The sequence below is a fragment of the Montipora foliosa genome, chromosome 3 (assembly GCF_036669935.1).
Source record: "Montipora foliosa isolate CH-2021 chromosome 3, ASM3666993v2, whole genome shotgun sequence".
In the NCBI taxonomy this organism is placed as follows: Eukaryota; Metazoa; Cnidaria; class Anthozoa; order Scleractinia; family Acroporidae; genus Montipora; species Montipora foliosa.
In genome coordinates, this window is record NC_090871.1 from 50,954,163 (window position 1) to 50,975,846 (window position 21,684).

Consider the following 21,684-nt stretch of genomic DNA (forward strand, 5'->3'; position numbering starts at 1 on the left):
CGCAACTTTGTAGCCGTTCCTTGTTCTTTCGTCACTAGATTCTTGTACACGTGAGGGAGACAAGATGGCGGACAAATTCACTGAATTTGCTGGACGAATGGGGAAGGCCCCTAAAGGAGTTGGAACTGGGCTTAAACTTCTTGCTGCTGCTGCCGCGGTTGCGTATGGAGTCAAAGAGTCAATTTACACAGGTATTATGACACTTGTCTTTCGCACGATTTGAAAATTAAGGAAATCATACTTTGCATGATGCAAGAAAACTCGATCGTTACGCGTTTTATTTCTGAAGAGTAACAGCTTTGAACAGAAGTAAGTTACCATATTGACTTAATAATTATGGTACCTAACTTAGCGAAAGATAAGTTTGGACATAAATCCCCATTGGCTACTTTAGCTATAGCGATATATAAATTAGCTGAGCGCTCTGACCTTGAATATGCTAGGAGACTCGCATACATAAATTGAGATCACGAAAGAAGGACACATAGGACAGAAAAATACCCTTGCAAGGGTAGGTGGGAGGGGTGGGGGGCTGTGAGGAATGTACATGTAGTAAGAGGGGGCTGGTTGTAGAAAGATTTGTTGGCAAAATTGGGCAACTTATAGTTTATACAAGTATGTACCAGTCAAATCGAAGCTTCAACATTCCCGGGCAACCAGCCGGGCATTTGAATTTTTAGAAAACTTTTGTTCATATTTCCCCCTTCTCGGGCCAAAAAGCTGTTCAAATGCCTCATCATAGGTCCATTTCAGCCATGATTCCACAATCTTGTCTTAAAGTTGAATTCATCAAAGTTTGTCTCTGCCTTTTTACATCAACCCATGTGGAATTAAACTGCACATGAAATCAAGGCTAGTTATCGAATTCCCCCATCCCTAAAAAGTGGTGATCAAATGTCCCACCCCTGGGTAGACTAAGATGATCAAATTCCCTCCTCCTGGGCAAGGAAAGGAGGGGGGGGGGGGGGGGGGGTGTGGATGCTTCGATTTGACTGGTACATTAGAACCTCCAAGTGCATTTTCCTTATGCGTGTTGGTACAATTAAGAGTGCTTTTTAACTTTGTTATAGTTGAAAATAGATGAAAAGAGGAAATACATGTAGGTCATGATCTATCAGGATCAACCATTTCAGTTGTAGTTTACATCGAAGTTGTCAAAGGTGCCTGATAAACCACTTTTCCAACTGTTTGGTTGAAACTCAGTTGCGCCTGGAAATAATCATGAATTTGTATACCCCACATACGTAACAGTCACTGACTTGACTTTTGTAAAAATTGTTTTTTAAGCTGGTTTGACTGATGCCTTGAGAAAAAGCTATTAATTTTGAACCAATTAGCTATAAGTGTTTCTTTTCTTCAAGAAAATCATTGCAAATGGAAGTTGGGTGTCTGACATGTGTGCAGAAGCTTCCACTGGGGGCCAATTTACAGCAAGATCCTTTGCTGAGTAATGCTCCCAGGACTGACTATCCCAGTAACCCCACCATGATGAGCCCCCACACCAGGCAATTCCATATGCATGCACTTACACTGTATCACAATGACAAGCAGTGGAAACAGGGAAGGGAGAGGGCCAGGGAGGCAAGCAACACTTAACACCAATGTGGCTGATTTGATCTCCACTGTTTGCTGTTTGTGACTGAAGAACTGTACGACCATACCCCCAAGCTGCAAAACAACTGCCACTCCATGTCAAAAGGCAAATCACAACCCCTCCCACTGTGTTGTTACTTTTGTTAAATTAACATTAATAACCACCCTTATTAAGAAAGTCAACTGGTCATTCTTTTTGTTAAAAGTAAGGCTACACTGTATGCTAAACTTGTACATGTATGTAAATAACAAATTGGATCATATCATAATGCCTCTGCCTGTGATAATCAGTTTCTCTGTTATTCTTTGTCTTAAAGTTGATGGTGGTCACAGGGCGATCATTTTCAGCAGAATTGGTGGAATCCAAAACAATATTTACACTGAAGGACTTCATTTCAGGTATATCCATTCATTCATTCACTCACTCACTCACTCACTCACATACAGTGTATTCGCTCACTCACTCACTCACTCACTCAATACATTTGTTCTTTCATTCTTTCTTTTACCATTTTTGTTGAAACTTGATTATTTAATGTTTCAATCACTTTTTTCCTTGCTATATATTTCTTTTCAGGATACCGTGGTTTCAATATCCTATAATTTATGACATCAGATCAAAGCCAAGAAAGATTATTTCTCCAACTGGAAGTAAAGGTATTGCATGATTAAACCAGTACATGTACTTGTTTGATGCAAATTTCTTGAATAAGTAAACATGTTCTTGGTTGCTCAGGGGTTTCATTAACTCTTGAGGTAGATGCCTGGGCTAAATAATGTAATCGGTGGTCACTCTCGTCTTTTACAAGGGTTTGATTGAAAATCAAGACAGAGTAGCAGGCACTGAGAGGCGAAATAATCTCTGACAAACAGACAGCGGTATACTGCCAGTGACCGGCTTCTAATGAAGCCACTTAATTGGAGAGGATAAATATGCCAATCTTGTGAAGAAATACATGTTGTTGTTAGCCACTTATTCAGAACTTTGTGACACAATTTTGTGTTTTGGCTGTCTTTAAGTGAAAAATGGCAGAATTCTAAGGCCTGCCTTTGTCAATGTCCCATTAGTCCATTCACCCCTAAACCGGCCTAAACCAGCCAGACTTAGTATTTTACTCTGTCTAACGCCAGACGATTTTACTCATCAATGGGGAACCCCCGGGAGTCAATGGGTTAAGGGAGTTTGTAGCATTATTAACCCATTCAGGATTGACTCCCAGGGGTTCCCCATTGAAGAATAAAATCATCTGGCGTTGGACAGAGTAAAATACTAAGTCTGGCCGGTTTAGGCTGGTTTGAACGTCAAAGGGTTAAGTATTAAATTTTAATGAATATCAGGCCACTTTCCACTATAATCACCTACTGTTGTACATGTATTTGGCACAAAAACAACTGTGGGAAGGCCTTGTTAGATAAATCCTTGTTTTGTTGTGTGACAGTCTGGGTTAATATAACTTAATATTATTCATTAAAAATCATGTTCCTTAGATCTGCAAATGGTCAACATTGGTCTTCGAGTGCTGGCTCGTCCACAGGCCACTATGCTGCCGGAGATGTTCAGGAAACTTGGACTGGACTTTGATGAGAGGGTTTTACCTTCTATAATGAATGAGGTATGCTGTAATAAGTAGACTTTGAAGGTTGCCAATTGGGTCATTCCACAGTATTCCGTCTGTTGTGGAGGGGAAATTTAGAGGCGAAGATCTTGTAAGTTATAGTTTAAATAAGAATTTGTCCTTTACTTCTCATAACCTATTGAGGCTTAAGATCATCTACAAAGCTTTACTTGCTGCTGTCCTGCTTTTCTCCAAAATGCATTTCTTAGATCATAGAGCTTAAAAATATGGCCATTGCGGAGGGGAACAGAAAACTTGGTGTTTTGTTTGTTTTTAGTTTTATTAGCAGATTCTCTGAATTCTGAAATATTATCTAGAATCTAGTAGGCTGATGCTTTTTCCCAATTTATATTAATTGAAAAGATCACAAGAGGAAACTTAAATAGTTACGGTTTTCTCAATTAGGTAGGATTTGAAAACAGCATCTACTGTTGCAGAGGGGAAGTTGCGGAGGGGAAAATTTGTCCAATTTTCAGAAGATCATAAGCAAGACGTTTAAAGCGAGTGATAACATCCACACTTTAATGTTTATACAACAGTTTCACATTTGCTTTCAAATAACTGAAGTTTTTCAACATTTTGCACAATATTTGTACTGTGTCAGAAACAGTACTGTGATAAAAATTCAAAATCATGCATTAGTAATGCATACATGTAACCTTGTTAAGATTAATTGGCACAAAAACACCTTAAGATAATATGTGATCAGAAAAACCTGACTGTGAGTTCATAAGTTCAATAATGACCAGTGTTCCTTGAGTATTTTCAACATTAACAGAAAACAACCCTTCAAAAGAAAATCAGTGCCTCTGGATATAACGGAACACTTTTTTAACTTGTTCATGCTCCATAATCTTAAATGGACTGTTGCCAATCAAATGAATGGGTCCATAGAAAACACAGCTGACATGAACATCAGCCACATCATCCCTTGTTGGCCAATTGAATATTTCACCTGCATCAGCACCAAGCCTAACCCTGTGCAGAAATTTGAACTGTGCAAACTGACCCTGAATTTGAATAACCCTGCCAAAGTAGTAACAGCTAACATAGTCAACTGCATAATAATCATCTACTTTCATATGCAGTTCATATGCAATAAACTATGAGTGGAAAACTGCTGTTTTATATGAAAAACATCATTGGTCAATTTGGTAGAGTTTCATTTAAAGCAACTGGACAGTTAAGTTTATAACTTTTTAGTCAGTGGATGAAATGTGTGACCATTTAAATGAACTGTGCTGAGGAATTTTATTATTTGGTGCCTTCTTTTTATAATTTTTCAAGTGGCAATGTTTCAAATTTTTCATCTTGGCATTTGCATGATGAAAAAAATATAATTACATGTATTAGCTACAGGTGTTTTCACTAGTTTTGTTGTACTGACTGTCATTTTAATTTAAACACGATTTACCTTATAGATTGCTGAAACACAACCTGGTTGCTGAACTTATGATAGAAAAATGATATCTCTTGTTAATGTAAACATCATAATTTTCAGTGAAATCATTATCAAAAGAGAATTTGCCTCCACAGAATTCCCCTCCGCAACAAAATTTCCCCTCCACAACAAAATTTAATGAATCTCTCTTGGCTATAGTTTAAAATAAATTTTCTTTTCAAACATAATACAACTAACCCTTGACCTAGAATTAGAAGATTTGAAAACATGAAGTTGACTTTGTCATTTACAAGCGCACCAACAAAACTTTTAGGCTTCAAAACGTTGCGGAAGGGAAAAGAGCACCCAGAAGGCTGTCTGTAGGTGCCATACTGATAGAACTGTAGAGTTTGGCCAGTGTCTAAGTTACTTAGTCTGGAGTAGTTTGTGTCCCAGACCAGTTAACTAAAATTGCTGTTTTCTTTTTTATATTCTACCAACATAAAACTTTCCCCTCCGCAACAGCTGTTATCATTAGTTTACATAATTTATGATAATTTATGCATAAACAACAATTCATATCCAACAATTCTAGTTGTTTTCAAAAGCCTTATTTAACATGTTATCCATTTATCAGAAAATTGAGCAATTTAAGCAAATTTCATTTTAATAATTTCTCGTCCAAATTACTGTGGAATGACCCAATTATTAAAGAAGGTGTACACTGTACATGATTGTTAGTACTTTTTGGTTTTTTTTGTTTTCTTTTTTTTTTTTTTTTTTTGTTTTGTTTGTTTTTTGGGGTTTTTTTGGGGGGGGGAGGGGGGTTGGGGCACTGTACAACACTTATTCCTGGCTATTGCGGAAACCTTAAACCTACAGTGCACCATGATTATTAGCTTTAAATTAACATTTTTTTTTGTTAGTTTTCTTTTTCATATTTCTAACTTTAGTACAAGTAGTTCTGCTCTCACTCATACATGTAATGAATGGGTTTTTTTGGAAAAAGAGAAACTAGGCTTCTACAGTGCATCTCTTCACACCCTAAGGATTTCTCTGTTGATGGGAAAAATAGCCCAAGTACTGTAAAATCTGTAAGTGTCACTTGTTGCAGGGGTTAGAGGTAATAATTGACGCAGATTGAAAAGCATCAATATAAAAAGATAGCAGTAATAACATGTACTGTATGTGTACATTCACGTATAATACATTGTACATGCAGGTAATTACATGTAGCTGAAGAGAAGTTTTTGGTAGCCATACATTAGTTACGTGTGCTGTTAATACGGGGTAATTATATTTATTTTGTGTACATGTAACTGTATGTAGGTTTTGAAGAGTGTTGTGGCCCAGTTCAATGCCTCGCAGCTGATAACCATGCGACAAGAGGTAAAATTTACATTTCTGAGAAAGAATGGTTGTAAGTTTAGATGGACATGCATTTCTTATTATGAATGATCATTGATCTACTGTACAATCATGTATCTCCTTTTGACTGCCTAGTTTCTCCAACCCCCATTCTTAACTTTGATTCTACCAGATGTTCTGTACAATGTACATGTATGGCGGCCATGTTGGTGGAAAGAACAATTATATCGAAAAGGTCTTTGGGAATTTGACTCTTAGACTATTATTCTGCAAAACTTGACCTACGTTTTTTCTATTGTTTTGACACCAACATGGCCGTCTTATCACATGAACACAATCAAAGAATTATTATTTTGGAAAGCCATTTTGCCATTCAAAGTTAATTAATTCTATCTTTTTTTTTTTCTTTTTTTTTTTCTGTCATGTCATCACAAATAAAGATGTTTTTTGTTCGTCTTGTTTGTGTATGTCAGGCCTTCTGATAGGGTGCAATGAAAAATTGCAAATTGTGCAAAATTTGCAGGGCAGATTATGCGATTAGAAAGGCCAATTACGTGTAGGCGATAAATGTTGTAAATTATGCAATTTTTTTTTGAGCAATTTTAAGCTCGTTTTTCAAGGTTTCAGGATAAAAAAAACATAAAGACATTTTGAACCCAAGGACACAGTTATTATGAATCTTGATCGACATTAGTTTGGACAAGTAAAAAAAAATAGGTCTTCTGCACTATTGGTGCACCACGTTAAAAGTTGAAAGGACACAGCTAACATGCCAAATGAATGATCAATAATTATTAAATTAAATATTCCTGTATGCTATGACTAGCTTCTTACACTTTGTTTTTGTGTGCAGTATTATTATATTTCTGAACAGATTTGCTAATCTGAACAAAGGGGGTGTTTGTGTTACACCAATTGGTGACTCTTTAAGAATGAGACTCGTACCAGGCCCCCCACAGGCAAAATAATGCCTTGAACTTCAAATATTTACGAAATTGAAGGTAACAAAGGCTTTTTAGCCGTTTTCAAAGGGTAAATCATCTTTAAAATGGCGTATTTATGCAGGAACTCCTAAGAGACTTGTTGATTTATGTTTTATTTTATGAATTTTGTGCATTCTTTTGTGAATTATGCGATTTTTTGAATTGTGCGATCGGATGCGATTTGAGGTCGATTGTGTGAAATCGCACCATCGTGTAATATCAGGAGGCCTGGTATGTGTGTGCTGTCAAACCAACAAAATTTAATTAATGATTTCTATTCAGTGTAGCTTCATGTGTGGTTTTATGTTGCAGGTCAGTCTGCTTATCAGAAGGCAGCTAACTGATCGAGCAAAGGACTTTTACATCATCCTGGATGATGTGTCTATTGTGAGTTTATTATTTTGGTCTATGTTCATGGCCATTTTGTTTATAGCAAATCCAGTTCTCAAGCTTACCACGAAAGGGTACCTAATTAAAAATAATATAATTATTTGCAAAGGCCTTTTTTCCCTTACTTACATTATAGACACTTTATACAGTGTATAATTATGATGAAACACAATCATTGCAAGAAGAGACTTAAGGAGGCAGACTGTGTGGCCCAGTGGTTAGGGCGCTTACCTTGAGATCCGGAGTTCCCGGGTTCAAGACTCCCTCTGACCACTCCTTGAATTTGATCCTGGTAGTCCCTGGTTCAACTTCCCAGCTGCAGTTGTAAATAGCCAACTGGTTTGCCTCCGGCCAATTGGGATTCTTAACAGTTGTTATTGTTCTGATCATCATCATCATCATTATTATAAAAATAAAAGGATGTATTGGGAAACTATGATGGGGAATCTGACATCTGGAAGTGGCACCAGTAGTTGTTGGTGCACTCAAAGAAGTAAGCAAAAGACATGGTTTGAAAAGCTACAGTGTAGGGATTACCACCAGGAGAAGATTGTTGCAGAAAACAGCTTTGCTAGGATTACAGCATTACAGGATTCTAAAGTTGAAGGAGAAGCACATGTAATGATCCAAAGGACCAATGGCTATGGCTTGGTCCTTTGGTGTAATGTTGGTATAAGATCTGCCAGAGCTACACGTATGTAAGGCATTTGTTTGTAAACATAACTATAATAATAACAAAATGATATAAAATCAAGTAAAGCCATGATCCTTGCAGTTAGGAATGCAATTCCAGCAATAATTATTGCATAGAGATTAGCCTGAAAAATTTAGGACTTCAACAGGGTTTGAACCTGTGACCTCACAATGCCAGTGCGACGCTCTAACCAACTGAGCTACATGTATGATCCCACTGATTTTGGGAGCTGGTTACTTGTGGGTTCAAATGTTCCTGTGATCAATGAACGAAAATCATATGAATCAATTTTGTTGATTCAGGTTTTTCTACGCAATTGCTAAAATTGCGTTCATAACTGGGAGGATCATAGCTTCATTGAATGTTAATAATGATGATAACAGGAAAAAAAAGAATGGATGATGATGATGATGGTGATGATGATTTACTTTCTGTGGTTTGAAGTAAAAGAAGAAACCATCAGTCTGGTTCCAGGATTCATGTTGATGCTGACTTTTAACTTGATTTTATTTTTTATAGACTGACTTGAGTTTTGGGAGGGAATACACTGCTGCTATTGAAGCAAAGCAAGTTGGTGAGTTCAGATTTTGTTTTGGCTCAGTTACCCAGTACATGTATTCCTTTTCGACACTGTTAGGAGGATGAACACCCTAACACACGAAATTGTAATCAAGCCTGGTTGTAAAAATGTACAATGTATTATTCAGGGTTGATTTACTGCAACTACATGTACATGTACTTGTAACCCATTTACCCTTGAACCAGCACCTACTGACGAGTGCAATTCAAATTGTTTGGTCTTCGAGTAATATGATAATGTTTAAAGAGCTACTTTTTTTCTTCAGATTTTGAAAGTGTATTTGCTTAACACCTGACTGGCAAAAATTTGAGCTTTGATTTTCATCCAAAGGCTATTATTTTACTTTAAGTGTAAATTTTGGATTTCATGGTCTACCATTACACTGACATTCGAAACTGCCCGATTCGACGTCAGAGGGTTGGATCTAGGGAAAAGTGACTTCGTTTACACACTTGCTTAAAATTTCAGGGTATACATGCAATACAGGTTATTAAATGTGCAAAACACAAGTTTAAATGAAGTTAAATGCACTTTAACTGAGTTGACTAGGAGCGACTGCCGTCAGTTGTTGTTAGTGGCTTTGTTGTATCATCTTGCGCATGCGTTGGATTCCTCGTGCTTTGCATAGTACAGCTTATTTATCGGTGTGGCAGGAAGGAGCATTTTGTGCAGAGGGTTTAGCGGTTTTTTTCCCTCCCTCCCATCCCCCCTCTACTTTCCACTGTTTACATTGTATCAGTGACGGGTGCCTGTCTTTTCAAGGACGTGGGGGCTCATGGCTGGTTTGTCAGGTTTTGCCAGCCATCAGTGCAGTCTCCATCTTGGAGCTGGCTGCCAGTAGTGGAAGCTATGGCTCAGGCATCCAACCTCCACTTTAGCGACACAGTTGTTAAAAGTCTGAAAGCCCGAAACTCCCATGCTGCATATTAATTCAGCAGTTTACACACACATTGCTTTCTTAATAGTGAGTACAGTTGTATTTAACGTCATTTTCTCCTTGATCCAGCTCTCTCAAGATTTTAAATTTTAGTAGTAATGTGGACTGGTCATTAAAAAGAAAATTCCAGTTAAAACAAACACTCTGGTGCCTTTTGAAATCAAGGCTGAAAACTTGGGTCACTTAGTGTTTAGTGAACATAATTATGTAGTTTTGGAATACAAAAAAGTATAGTAACACTTTAAGTGTCACTTTTAGAAGGGAAGGAGTTAGTCCTGTAAAGGGGCATAGTTTTTGAGTGGACATTGTTGTTTTCCCCTGGACTGGCCCTCGCTGATGAGGAAAGTTTGTCAGCGACGCCCAAAGGAGAAAATGAAAAGCTTAGATTTGATTTGATCTTCACAGCCCAGCAAGAAGCACAGCGAGCGCAATTCTTGGTGGAAAAGGCAATCCAAGAGAGACAGCAGAAAATAGTACAAGCTGAAGGAGAAGCCAAGGCAGCCACTTTGATATCCTTTCTTTCTACTGTAATGGAGCAATGTGTGCGCCCCCACCCCCCCCCCCCCCCCTTCACTTTTGCCCCTTTCTCCTGAACTCTGGAAATGGCAGTCAGTCAACTGCTGTCTTGGTCCAAAGAATATGGAACTTAATTGAAGTAGCTCAAGTACATGTAGGTACTGTAGCCGTATGTGGGTTATAATTATAACATACATGTAGTTGGTAGTTGTTGTACATACAATGTAGGTCTTTGATTTGTTAAGTTCAACCTTGACACTGATTACCTAGGTAATGCTCTGAAAGGTAATCCTGGTTATTTGAAGCTGAGGAGGATAAGAGCAGCACAACTGATTTCAAACACAGTAAGAACTACATTCAATGTGCATGTATCTAATGTACTATACTTGATACATGTAGTAGCATTATTGTATTCTACATTTATTATATAAACACCAATGAAATACCAATTGAGCTTTCGCGTGAAAACATGATATCTTCACACGTGAAGATAACATGTTATTTTCACATGTGAAAAGATCACTGTTGCTATGGTTACATATGAAAATCGCGCCTTTCGTGAAATGATTTAGTATTTCATTGGTGTTTATATCATAAATAGAATATTACATGGCCGCTTGGAGATACGAAATTTCTCTTCGAGTGTTGAAAAATAATTATTTCACTCGTTCGCTGCACTCACTCGTGAAATACTTTTCAACACTCAAAGAGAAATTTCGTATCTCCACGCGGCCAGGTAATATCCTCTATGTAATTTGCTATCTGGAGCTAATCCATGTCACTTTCATTTGACTAGCCAACCAACCAACAGACTGTGCATGTACAATGGACTGGCTGGTGGAATCAATAAATGATTGATTAATTTTTTTCCCTTTAGATTTCAAACTCACAAAACATGGTGTTCTTGGATTCAGGAGCACTGATGTTGAATGTCAGAGATACAGATGATGTGGAGGAGTAAGTAATGTTGTAGACAGCAATAAGCAATTATGTGTACAGTACAGTAACTACAATAAATTATTATTATTACTATTGTTATTGTCATTATCATTATCATTATCATTATCATCATCATCATCATCATCATCCAACAGTTACTGTATTAGTTACTGTACAGAAAATGCATGAAACAAATACAAATATTCCACAATATTTGTACAGTAGAAGACCGGTTTGACTAGATGAGGTGCTGATGTTTGCCCAGTGCTTGTCATGTACAAATCTGTCACACATTCTCAGTTTTATACATGTATTTATTATTGCAAAAAAGTTGGAGAATAAAATTAATAGCTTATTGGACGATTTAGTGTGTAGTATCATGGGATACTTTTACTCATCTTGCAGGGAGACCCCGACAATAAAATACCCCATGATACTTCTCACTAAATCATTCAATAACATATAGAGTACCGTGCAAATGTAAGTTGACAGTCCCTCGAAGCTCGATCCACGAAACTCGATTCTCGATCCTCGATTCTCGAAAACTTCGAGGATCGAGGCTCGAGTCGAGTTTCGAGACGTTCGAGAGCTTTCGAGAATTTTTCGAGACAATTTTCGAGACTCTCGAGTGGAGAAAACAAAGGCGTTTTCGCGTGATTAATTTTTCACGCGTCTCTTCCTGTCTATTTTTTACGGCTTTTATTTTATCTTACTGTTGGTTTCCATCATTTTTCGCGTTCGTCAGAAACTCTGGCAAGGCATGTAAGTGTCTTCATTGAATTATTTTGCCTACTTTTGAAAAAAAAAAGTGTTTACCCATCGTTGTAAGTTCCGCGATATCATCGATCGGTCGCTTTGTGCCCGCGTTGTTGATTTCAACTTGAATATTAATTCACGTGTTTGTTTATGCTGCCGAGCGAATGTGATTCATTTCCTCGTGCGATGAATGCACGCAAGGATTCGTTTCATGTTTCATAAAATGTATCGGGTTGAATAAACACTTTAATTGTATTGGTGCTGTTCTCGTAATTTTGTTGAGTGATCTTTATTCTATGAGCCCTAATCCCGTTGTCTTACGCATCGGCAAAGCAACCGGAGTAGAACTTTACTCTGCTTTACTCCACCGCTGAATGATTCCCATGTGTGATGTTTAATTCATGCTTTGTGTTGGTTTGCATGATACTCTGTTGCAGTGTTAAGATATGAGCCTATAGTTCGGGTACAGAGCGATGCTTTGTCCGGATTAGTGCCCTTATCAATAGTGTCCTGGTAATTCGGCAGTTATAAACACTGAAGTCGAGAAAACATGGGCGGTGATAAAAAATCGCGCATACAGTGGAAGCGATCGTGAAAAAGACATGTAATTTGATACTGAATGTCTGCAAATATTAAAGGCGGCCGCGTGTCAAAAGCTTTTGTCTAACGCTATTGTTTCGCTTTCGAGTAGTCTCACCTCACCTCGAAATTTCTGATCGAGATCCTCGAAAAAAATTTCGAGGGTCTCGAAACTCGATCCTCGATCCTCGAATCTCGAAACTCGAAACTCGAGCCTCGAAACTCGATCCTCGATTCTTGAAAACATCGAGGATCGCGGATAGAGTTTCAAGTCAAGACTGTCAACTTACATTTACACGGTACTGTATTTAGGTTTGTTTCCTCAATGTCTTTCACAAGTTCTTAATGTCACTCCTCTGAAATGGTTTGTTTTACCTGTTCATTTTCAGGGCTTTAGGATTGGAATCAAAGTTGAAAAAGAAATGAGAAGCACATTAAGATTGTATGTTCAAGGAGCAGCTTGCATGTCGAACATGAAGCAGATGTATGAACTTTTCACAATTCAAGAATGCAAGCTCTTGCGAATAAAGTAGGGAAAAGACATCAACTTCGATACAGGGGTACAAAATTTACCACAAAGTACAATAATATAATACAACTGAAGTTACATTGTTTAACTTTCTGTTGTTGTTTTTTTTAACTTTCCTAGTGATGCTTGACTTTTGCGCATACCTTTGCATTTTGCACAATACAATGCACAAAAAAACTGATGTAATGTTGTGAAGGGGCAAAGTCTAATAAATAAAAACCGCAATACTTTAAATGTAGTGACCAAGAGTATTTTTACTTTCTCCATCTTTAAGTTCTTCATTTCCCAAGTCCACCTAGCTTGCGTAGCAGGCGAAGTCCACTAGACCCTTGGGATATCCTACAGGTTAGCAAGTGGCATTATGAAGTACATATACCTTGACTCACTGACCTCTTGTGTTTTTCAAGGAAACAGGCACAATGGCAAAGGGCATTGATTGCCTCCCACCTTGAGGCTCATATTTGAGAATGGTTCTCCAAGACCAACTAATTCTCAAGTACTGTACCTGGAAATCTGTACCCTGGATTCCAGAGGTATTTTTCTTTTAAAACGTCGGGCGGACGGATATTGCTATTCCGTGTATTCACTATTTGCTACATGTACATGCTACATTGGGTGTACATGTATTCCTTTACTCGCTATTCGATTGTTCCAAGAGAGAAAAAAACCTCTGGCATCCAGGGTAGTAATCTGTGCATTATAAATTCTTGTTAGTCTGAAAATTCCTGGCTCCAAGAAAAAAATAACCACAACAGAAACTATTACATTTTCCACATATTTAAGTAACTTTTGATTGACTTCTTTAATAATTTTTATTATCATTTCCCCAACAGAGTATTTTACAGAGTTCAACAACTACAAGCATTGTTCTTTTCATTTTACTTGAAAATCATCACTAAAACTTGTTCTCTACTCTAGCCCTCTCCTGAAACCAGTGTATTATTAAAATGACTGTATTAATTAACCCTTTAAATCGTCATGCATCATTTTCAATTACCCTGTATGCTTTCCCATCACAAGAAAAACAGTTTCATTCCACACTTAAGGTAACTTTAACTTAACTTTGATAACTACATGTGCCAGTAGGGTTAAAAATAATAATTACCAGTAAATGATTTCAGTATTGAACAGAAATCACTATCCAACTCTCAACAGTTCAATAAATCCATCTTGTGCATCTAGCCTGAGTGATTAAAAACCCTCATTTACAGTAACTACTGTATAATAGTTCTGCAGATTGTGGTACAACTGTATGCCATTTCACAATCTCTAGTGAAAAAGCCACTTAGTTTGACATTCAAGTTAATGTTATTACCAGTACATGTGTAAACCCTGATCTAAACAAAGAGAAGGAAGGTCTGGAATACTTTAAGTTCATCAAAACTGTATTATGGTAGCTGAGAACCTTTACAAGGAAAGCATTCAGTTTTTCCACACAGGCAAGCACACTACGTGCAAAGTTCTATCTGGCTTGTACTTAAGGACGTTCGTGCCTATTGCTACTGCGCATCTTTTTGCACATGTCACGCACACATCATGCATCGTAGACCACGCAAATAAACACGATGCTAAAGGCGCAAAAAATTTCCACAAGAAGGGAACATGAAAATATGTGGCATCATGGGATAGCTGTGGACCCAGGTCTTCTCGGAAATGTCACGCAATGGCGTGACAGTGCGAATAGACAATCGCTTTGAGAACTTCGCAGCGATTTTACTCTCTTGAATGCTCGGTGACCCCCATTTTTCTTTCCGTAGATCAATTCCTTTCTTGATTTTGTCCATTTTAACAAAAAACAAAAAAAATCTGTACGTGAGAAGTTACAAATATTTGGCCTTTTATGCTCTCGTGCGACCGCAGTTTTCTTTCTTAGACTAATATGTATCGTTTTTCAAGGTCTATTTCACCTCAGAAAAAGACATCAGCTGCAAAGGTTAATTTAGTTATATTAGTTATGTTGAACTGAGTACGTTTACCTGATCTAAATTTCACTCGTGTAGCTTTTTTATTGCTGACAGTTGTAAGCTAAGATCGTCTTAAAGTAACGCAATCTTCTAAAAATGCACCTCATGATCTCGAAAACGAGCACGGTGACCCCCCATTTTTTTTGCCTTTTTGGCAAAAGTAGATCATTACCTTTCTGCGTTACTACGTTTTGGGCGCGAACGTCCTTATTAAAGTCTACATACTGATAGTAAGCACTCCCATAAAAACAAATACCTTCAAGAGGATCTTGCCGTGTTGTGGTCACGACAAAACTTAGGCATTGCCACTTCACCCCGTAAAAAGTCACTTTACATGATTGTACTCTCAACCGAGCAAGAATGTTCGTGAAGAAAGTCAAACAACTGGAGACATACATGCATTTAGACAGTGTTAGAGTAACAGCACCTGAGCCACAACAACCCCAACACTGCTTCGCCGTGTGCTCATAGAGACAACAGAAGTCCACTTGTTAGTCTCTGGGTCATATTTCTCAATGCTGTTTAAACTTGAGCTACCATCATTACCCCCTACAGCATACAGGGTGCCATCAATAACTGCAACATCATGAGTACTGCGTCTTGTATTCATTGGAGCCAAGCCAATCCATGAATCAGTAATAGGTTCATATCTCTCCATTGTATTCAGACATGATGCACCATCGTTCCCTCCTAAAGGAGACAAAAAGGTTAATGGCTTGCTCTAAATTAAGGCAAGTAAGGAAGAATTACAAAAGGGCATATAAGTAGTAAAAGCAATGACTTTACTGATGCTGTCCTTCCAAACAAAAGTAGTGTGGGAGTACAGTATGATAACAATGGCTACAGGTGTTGTGGTTTTAACTTCTTTTCAAACCAGTTTGAAAAGTTTTGATTTTCCTTTGTCTAACATTCCTTATCATAATCTGAAACAACAGAAAAATCAAAATTGAACTAGATTGAAAAATGTTGAACCGTTGAACCATAACAGCTGAAGCCTTACAGTCCTACAGATAGGACACAAAGACTGTACTTTAGCATTATACATTTAGGTAGTGTGTCTGCTCACGAGTTGGACAACAATTCATGTTGGTTTTGTGTCGTCAGATGTGTTGATAATGTGTCTGTGACATGTTGGTTTTACATGTATGTCAGCTGACACTTGTTTGGTTGGACTTAATTACTAACAACCCCCTCCCCCCCCCCCCCCCCCCTTCCTTTAATTATTTTGGTATTGGACTTGTAGTTCTTAACCAGTTAAAAGCTGTCCCCTCCATTAATGAGAAGTGCCTCTTTAATTCAGCATTCATCCGGCTTGTTTTTCTGCTAATATTAAGACTCTGACATCTTACATCTTCGATTGAAATTTCATGTTTGTGTTTTTAGCAGGCCTTCTGATATTACGCGATGGTGCGATTTCGCACAATCGACCTCAAATCGCATCCGATCGCACAATTCACGAAAAATCGCATAATTCATAAAAGGACGCACAAAATTCATAAAATGAAACATTAATCAACACGTTTCTTAGAAATTCCTGCATAAATACCCCATTTTTAAGATGATTTATCTTGGAAAAAGGCTAAAAATCCTTTGCCACCTTCGATTTCGTAAACATTCGAAGTTCAAGGCATTATTTTGCATGTCGGCGACCTGGTACGAGTCTCCTTCTATTGGTGCAACACAAACACTTACTTATATACACACCACTGAAATGATGACACATTGCCTTCTCTTAGAGAAGAGACTTGAGAAAAATAAGCGAAGTTGTAAGTTTTTCGGCAAAATGTAGTTTCTTTCGTTGAAAACTGATAAAAACTTGCTCATGGATAAGTTTGTTGTGAAAACGCTAGCTTTTTCTTCCATGAAGAAGAAAGTTCCCACCTTCCGCCCAATCTGACAGCTCACGATCGAGCAAGCAAGTACCTCACAGGTACGGTCCACGTGGGCGATGGACTGATTTTTCTCGTCGTGCAATATTGGGGCCGTTTATACGAGAGAAAATAAGCCGCGGCTTACTCTGGCCACGGTGTACAAAATACGCAAAAGGAACTATTTATACGAATATATATTCCCAGGTCAATATAGGCCGCGGCTTGAAAAAGACGTGAACGTAGATTTTGTACCGTTTATACGGGTGAACATTCGAGTCTTATGTAAGCCACGGCCAGAGAAAGCCGCGGCTTATTTCTCTCGTATAAATGGGGGTATGGCCCTATTGTGATTGACCATCTTCGGAAGTTCGTGGTTGACAAGCACCTTGATCATTTATTTGGCATGTTAGCTGTGTCCTTTCAATTTTTAACGTGGTGCACCGGTAGTGCAGAAGACCTCATTTTTTTTATTTATCCCAACTAATGTCGATCGAGATACTGATTACTGTTCCTTTGTGTTCAAAATGTCTTTAGGGCAGCAAAAAAGTGTTTTTCTTAACCTGAAACCTTATAAAACAAGCTTAAAATTGTTGAGAAAAAAATCGCATAATTTACATTATTTATCGCACCCTATCAGAAGGCCTGTTTTAGGGCTCACAGTGTTCATTATTCTTACATGCATGTTAATGTACAAGGGAACACAACGTTTCCACTTACCCACAACATAAAGTGTGTCATTCAGTACTGCCACACCAGCACTGCTTCTACGGCTTGCCATACTGGCTGCTGCTCTCCATGTGTTTGTCATGGGATCAAAACACTCCACTGTATTAAGGTGTGCACTACCATCATAACCTCCAATGGCATACACTATACCATTAACAACACCAACACGTACATATCGCCTGAAGATAACAAAACGGCTTTGTTAAAGTGAAGTTATATACATGTATCTGGGGCTTGTTTCTTTTTTTTTTTCAAACTTTGAGAATCATTGCTCTGAAAAGGTGTTCCAAGGGATAAAGCCGACAAGTAAAGTGGGAATAAAAACTGGTGACTGGTTCGCAGAATGGACATGTAGTAAAACCTTTAACCCATTGACTCCCAGGGGTTCCCCATTGACGAGTAAAATAATCTGGCATTAGACAGAGTAAAATAATAAGTCTGGCTGGTTTAGGCTGGTTTGGACGTCAAAGGTTAAAATTTCTCTCAGTTGAAAAATACTTGGGTTAATCGCTTTAAATCTTCATCTGTTTGAAACGTTGAGCGATTCAACCAACATATTTTTTAAAATGAGTGATTTTTCTTTTTTTGAGTTTCTTACCTTCTGGTTTTTAGCCCTTACATTAGAAAGGTTATGCATCAAAAAAGTGGAATAAACAATAATATTAGAAAGGTTGCAAAGAAATTAGTAGCAACGACCACATTACTTTTCACAAACACATACTGGTAAGTAGCATTAATATTGCATTAAGTAGGACTTGACCTGCTAATGCCCCCACCCTATGGCCAGGTGTCGACAGCCCGATGCCTAGCAACCCTGGTTCACCCCCACCTTTCAAAAAAGTCAGTAGACAAAAGTAGATGTCTGTAGGCCATAGTGCTTTGTCTCCTCAGAAAACTCAGCTGGACCATTCCTATTTTTTTGGTACAAAATAACACCTAATTTTCAATTCTTGATTACATATGATAATTAAACATAAACACCCGCAGATAAGCCACACCTTTTTCAGCTAAATTGTCACTAGAAATCAGGGGTGCAGCTTATCTACGGGAACATTTGAAAAAGGCTGCTTCTGGTATCCAGCTTTCCATCTTCGCGTCCGATCTAATGCCTGCGTACTAAGCTATGAACATTCCACTCACGTTCTTCTAATGAGAAAATCTATGGAAAAACTGTGTTGAATGAAACAAAACCTGTCAACAAATACCAGAAAAAGATCAATCATATGTCAACGTTGGTAGAAACGATGTTTATTACATTAAAGTGCTAAAATTGTGGGTAAGATTTTAAAGTATTTTCCATTTCAATGTTAATGTGGAGTTTATGTGTTCCAAGTGTTCAATGAACAGTGGATGAAGAAGACTTCTAAAGACTCCACTTTGGATTTCTCCCGATTTCCTTCAAAGAGCTTCTTTTCTAAAAATTGTCAGGGTGTGGCTTATCTGCGGGTGTTTTTGGTATTATTATTATAATTATTATTATTATTATTATTATTATTATTATTATTATTATTATTATTATTACTTAGTGTTGCCAAGGTCAGAAAACAGTCTGCGATATTTCATGAATAATGACTGTGTAGCAACCAACCCTAATAAAGTTTTTTGGTTTTAATGTTAATAGCAAAATGGGTTATTAACATTTTACTTACAATAATTAGATTTTCTCACACCCAAGTGGCTTTTTTGTCTTTTAAAACAATAATGAGTTTTCTTAAATTGATATAACTAAGTTAATTCAGTTTGATTGGAAAAAAACCTCACTGAATCATTCATTAATCCCTTTAGTCCTGCAAGTAAAATTCTACTCTTTCTAACGCCACACAATTTTACTCGCCAATGGGGGCAACATTAGGAATGCCAATGTCTAAACTACACTATAGACTATGAAGTTCAAATTCTTATCACTGCTGTCAATCACTGTAGCAGGATGGGTTCATTGGCCATAACCAGCATTCAGACTGGCTCAGATTTCCATGCACATGCTGGCTTAAGGTTTTTGACAGTCCGAACACTGTGGCTACAAACAGGATATAGGTGGTTGAAAGTTGAACTTTAAAGTCAACATGATTAGTCATGAAATTCAAAATAACTATACATGTATGCTACTGTATAGTATAATAATAATAATAATAATAATAATAATAATAATAATAATAATAATAATAATAATAATAATAATAATAAGGGTGTTGGAGCTCTAGAGTAAGAAGAAAACTCTAAGGGACCTTTGGTCATAGGCTATGACCCACTCCCTTAGGAAGCAAACTGGAAAAAAGATCATCCAGTTCACAAAGATGATGATGAAGATGATGATGATGCTGATGATGATGATGATAATAATATAATACATACCTTCTAGTAATCATAGCAGCAACTGACGTCCACTGAGAAGTCAATGGATCATATCGTTCCACACTGTTAAGACATGAAGCACCATCATATCCACCAATGGCATAAATCAACCCATTCAAAACAGCTACACCCAAACAGCTCCGACGGGTACCCATAGAGGGCATCACTAGCCATGCATTGCTCTGTGGACAATATGCTTCCACTGTTGCCAGGTCATTACTACCATCATATCCACCCACAGCATAGATCTTCCCATCAACTGCACCAACACCAACACGAGCGCGCTTGGTTGACATAGGTGTGACCATACACCATCTGTCAATCCTAGGGTCGTAACACTCACATTCACTGTGAATAGCAAAGAGACTGCCTCCACCAATGGCAAATAAAATTGCGACCTGACCCGTAGGCTTGCGACAGACAGTTCTAGGGCTCTGCAGTATCGCTCGCTGTTCTGGAAGCAAATGGTACTTCATTGCTTCAATTAGCAAGTCCTTGCAATCAGTCGTACTTCTAATGAGATCTTCAGTTTCCACTCGGGTCATCAAGCATTCCCTACTCAACAAAGGCAACCTCACAAATGGCAAGAGGTCACGGACAAATACTCTGCGGTTGTCCACGTCGAACTTAATCCAGTTTATCACGGCGTTATAAACTTGCTCTTCACTCTCCACGTTAACATCATTGCTTGATATGAGCTCTAAAACTTGCTCGACAGAGAGAAGCATGAATTCCTCAGTTTGCGAGACCTCCAAAAAGTGTTGTAGCGCGAAGCGATGAGAGTATTCCAACAGATCGGTACAAGTGTGTGTATCAGCAAAAGCGCGGATTCCCAGACAGTTGGAAGGGTGTAGCTGGTTCTTTAGAAACTCACAGCAAGCGTCCTTCACGCTTGTTAGCTGTAGTAAACTTGAAGCAGGAAGCAACGCCTGAACGTTGTCCTCGCTGACTTGAATCCTCGCTGTGTACGCGAAATCCACGAGCAACTCTATCGCGTCAGGGTCAACACCCTGAAGAGTTATATCGCGCTGTCTGCTTTCGATGAGCTCACTTGTAAACATCGCCTGAAAATACGGACTGCAGGAGGCCAGTACAATTCGGTGGGCAGAGATACGACGATGGCGCTCGCCGATGACAAGGTTCACATCGCACAATTCGCCTTTGGACCGCATTGCTTTCATGCAGGAAAACGCCTCCTCGGTGTGAGTTGGCGAAAAATGAGAAATATACTCCACTCGCGTTTCTTGATGAGAAGTCGTTCTAAACTGCTGCATTGCTGAAGTAGAAATAACCGCTACAGATAACTAAGTCCCTTGATTCCAAAGTACAGATATTTATCAGACTGCCGGCGTTTCCGTGTGCAAACAGTTCAATTCGGGCTAAATTAGACTTGTAGTACTGTCCGCCGATCGCACCAATTTTCCTGAAACCACTTCGATCGTGGAACAGGAGTTCTTTAGACAAAAGCAAAATTTCCGTTGACAGATGACTTTATGTCTTGGTAAGAATATTCAAAACAACAACAAGAATTATTTACTGTCATGGCGAATGCATAGCAGGTCCATCTTCTAGAACCCAGTACTTTTTCACATTAGTTGGCCTGGAGATCTGGGCTGCACGGCTGTTGTAGGGCGCGCTATCTGGGCGCGCTTAGAGCTCAGGGAACTTATGAACATAAAAATTATTTGTGAAACAGCTGGGCCTACAGTTCATAGTCCTTGTCCAAGAAGACTTGAAAGTCTAACCCATTTGCAGATGAAATTACAAAGGCAGCACTTTCTCCTCAGTTATTTTAAGATCCTGAGTGTTGATCCGGTTGGGGTTCGGTAACCGGTCGTTTCGATCGAAACCAAAAGTCAGTTCGATCGAAGGCAAGAGTCAGTGCGATCGAAGAGTAAATGTTTCTTTCT

General features: G+C 38.3%; 2 protein-coding genes across 2 annotated transcripts; one reads left to right on the plus strand and one right to left on the minus strand.

The window, feature by feature from the left end:
- Positions 1–33: 33 nt before the first annotated feature.
- LOC137997603 (prohibitin-2-like) lies at positions 34–13,099 on the plus strand. Its single transcript, XM_068843680.1, has 11 exons — positions 34–191; positions 1,911–1,992; positions 2,171–2,250; positions 3,082–3,206; positions 5,920–5,979; positions 7,254–7,328; positions 8,545–8,599; positions 9,948–10,051; positions 10,325–10,402; positions 10,936–11,015; positions 12,722–13,099. Exons 1-11 carry the CDS (start codon positions 65–67, stop codon positions 12,756–12,758), a joined length of 903 nt encoding a protein of 300 aa, XP_068699781.1. The 5' UTR covers positions 34–64; the 3' UTR covers positions 12,759–13,099.
- Positions 13,100–13,644: 545 nt separating this feature from the next.
- On the minus strand, positions 13,645–21,354 carry LOC137997602 (kelch-like protein 17). Its single transcript, XM_068843679.1, has 3 exons — positions 19,775–21,354; positions 17,414–17,601; positions 13,645–15,515 (listed from the first exon to the last, which is right to left on the minus strand). Exons 1-3 carry the CDS (start codon positions 21,046–21,048, stop codon positions 15,238–15,240), a joined length of 1,740 nt encoding a protein of 579 aa, XP_068699780.1. The 5' UTR covers positions 21,049–21,354; the 3' UTR covers positions 13,645–15,237.
- Between the last annotated feature and the right edge of the window lie 330 nt (positions 21,355–21,684).

Coding starts and splice junctions, on each gene's coding strand:
- LOC137997603 (XM_068843680.1), top strand. CDS start 65: ATGGCGGACAAATTCACTGAATTTGCTGGACGAATGGGGAAGGCCCCT. Junction 10,052..10,324: donor AAGCCAAGGCAGCCACTTTG/ATATCCTTTCTT, acceptor GACACTGATTAC/CTAGGTAATGCTCTGAAAGG. Junction 11,016..12,721: donor GATACAGATGATGTGGAGGA/GTAAGTAATGTT, acceptor GTTCATTTTCAG/GGCTTTAGGATTGGAATCAA.
- LOC137997602 (XM_068843679.1), bottom strand. CDS start 21,048: ATGCAGCAGTTTAGAACGACTTCTCATCAAGAAACGCGAGTGGAGTAT. Junction 17,602..19,774: donor GCTGCTATGATTACTAGAAG/GTATGTATTATA, acceptor TGTTATCTTCAG/GCGATATGTACGTGTTGGTG. Junction 15,516..17,413: donor TGACACACTTTATGTTGTGG/GTAAGTGGAAAC, acceptor TGTCTCCTTTAG/GAGGGAACGATGGTGCATCA.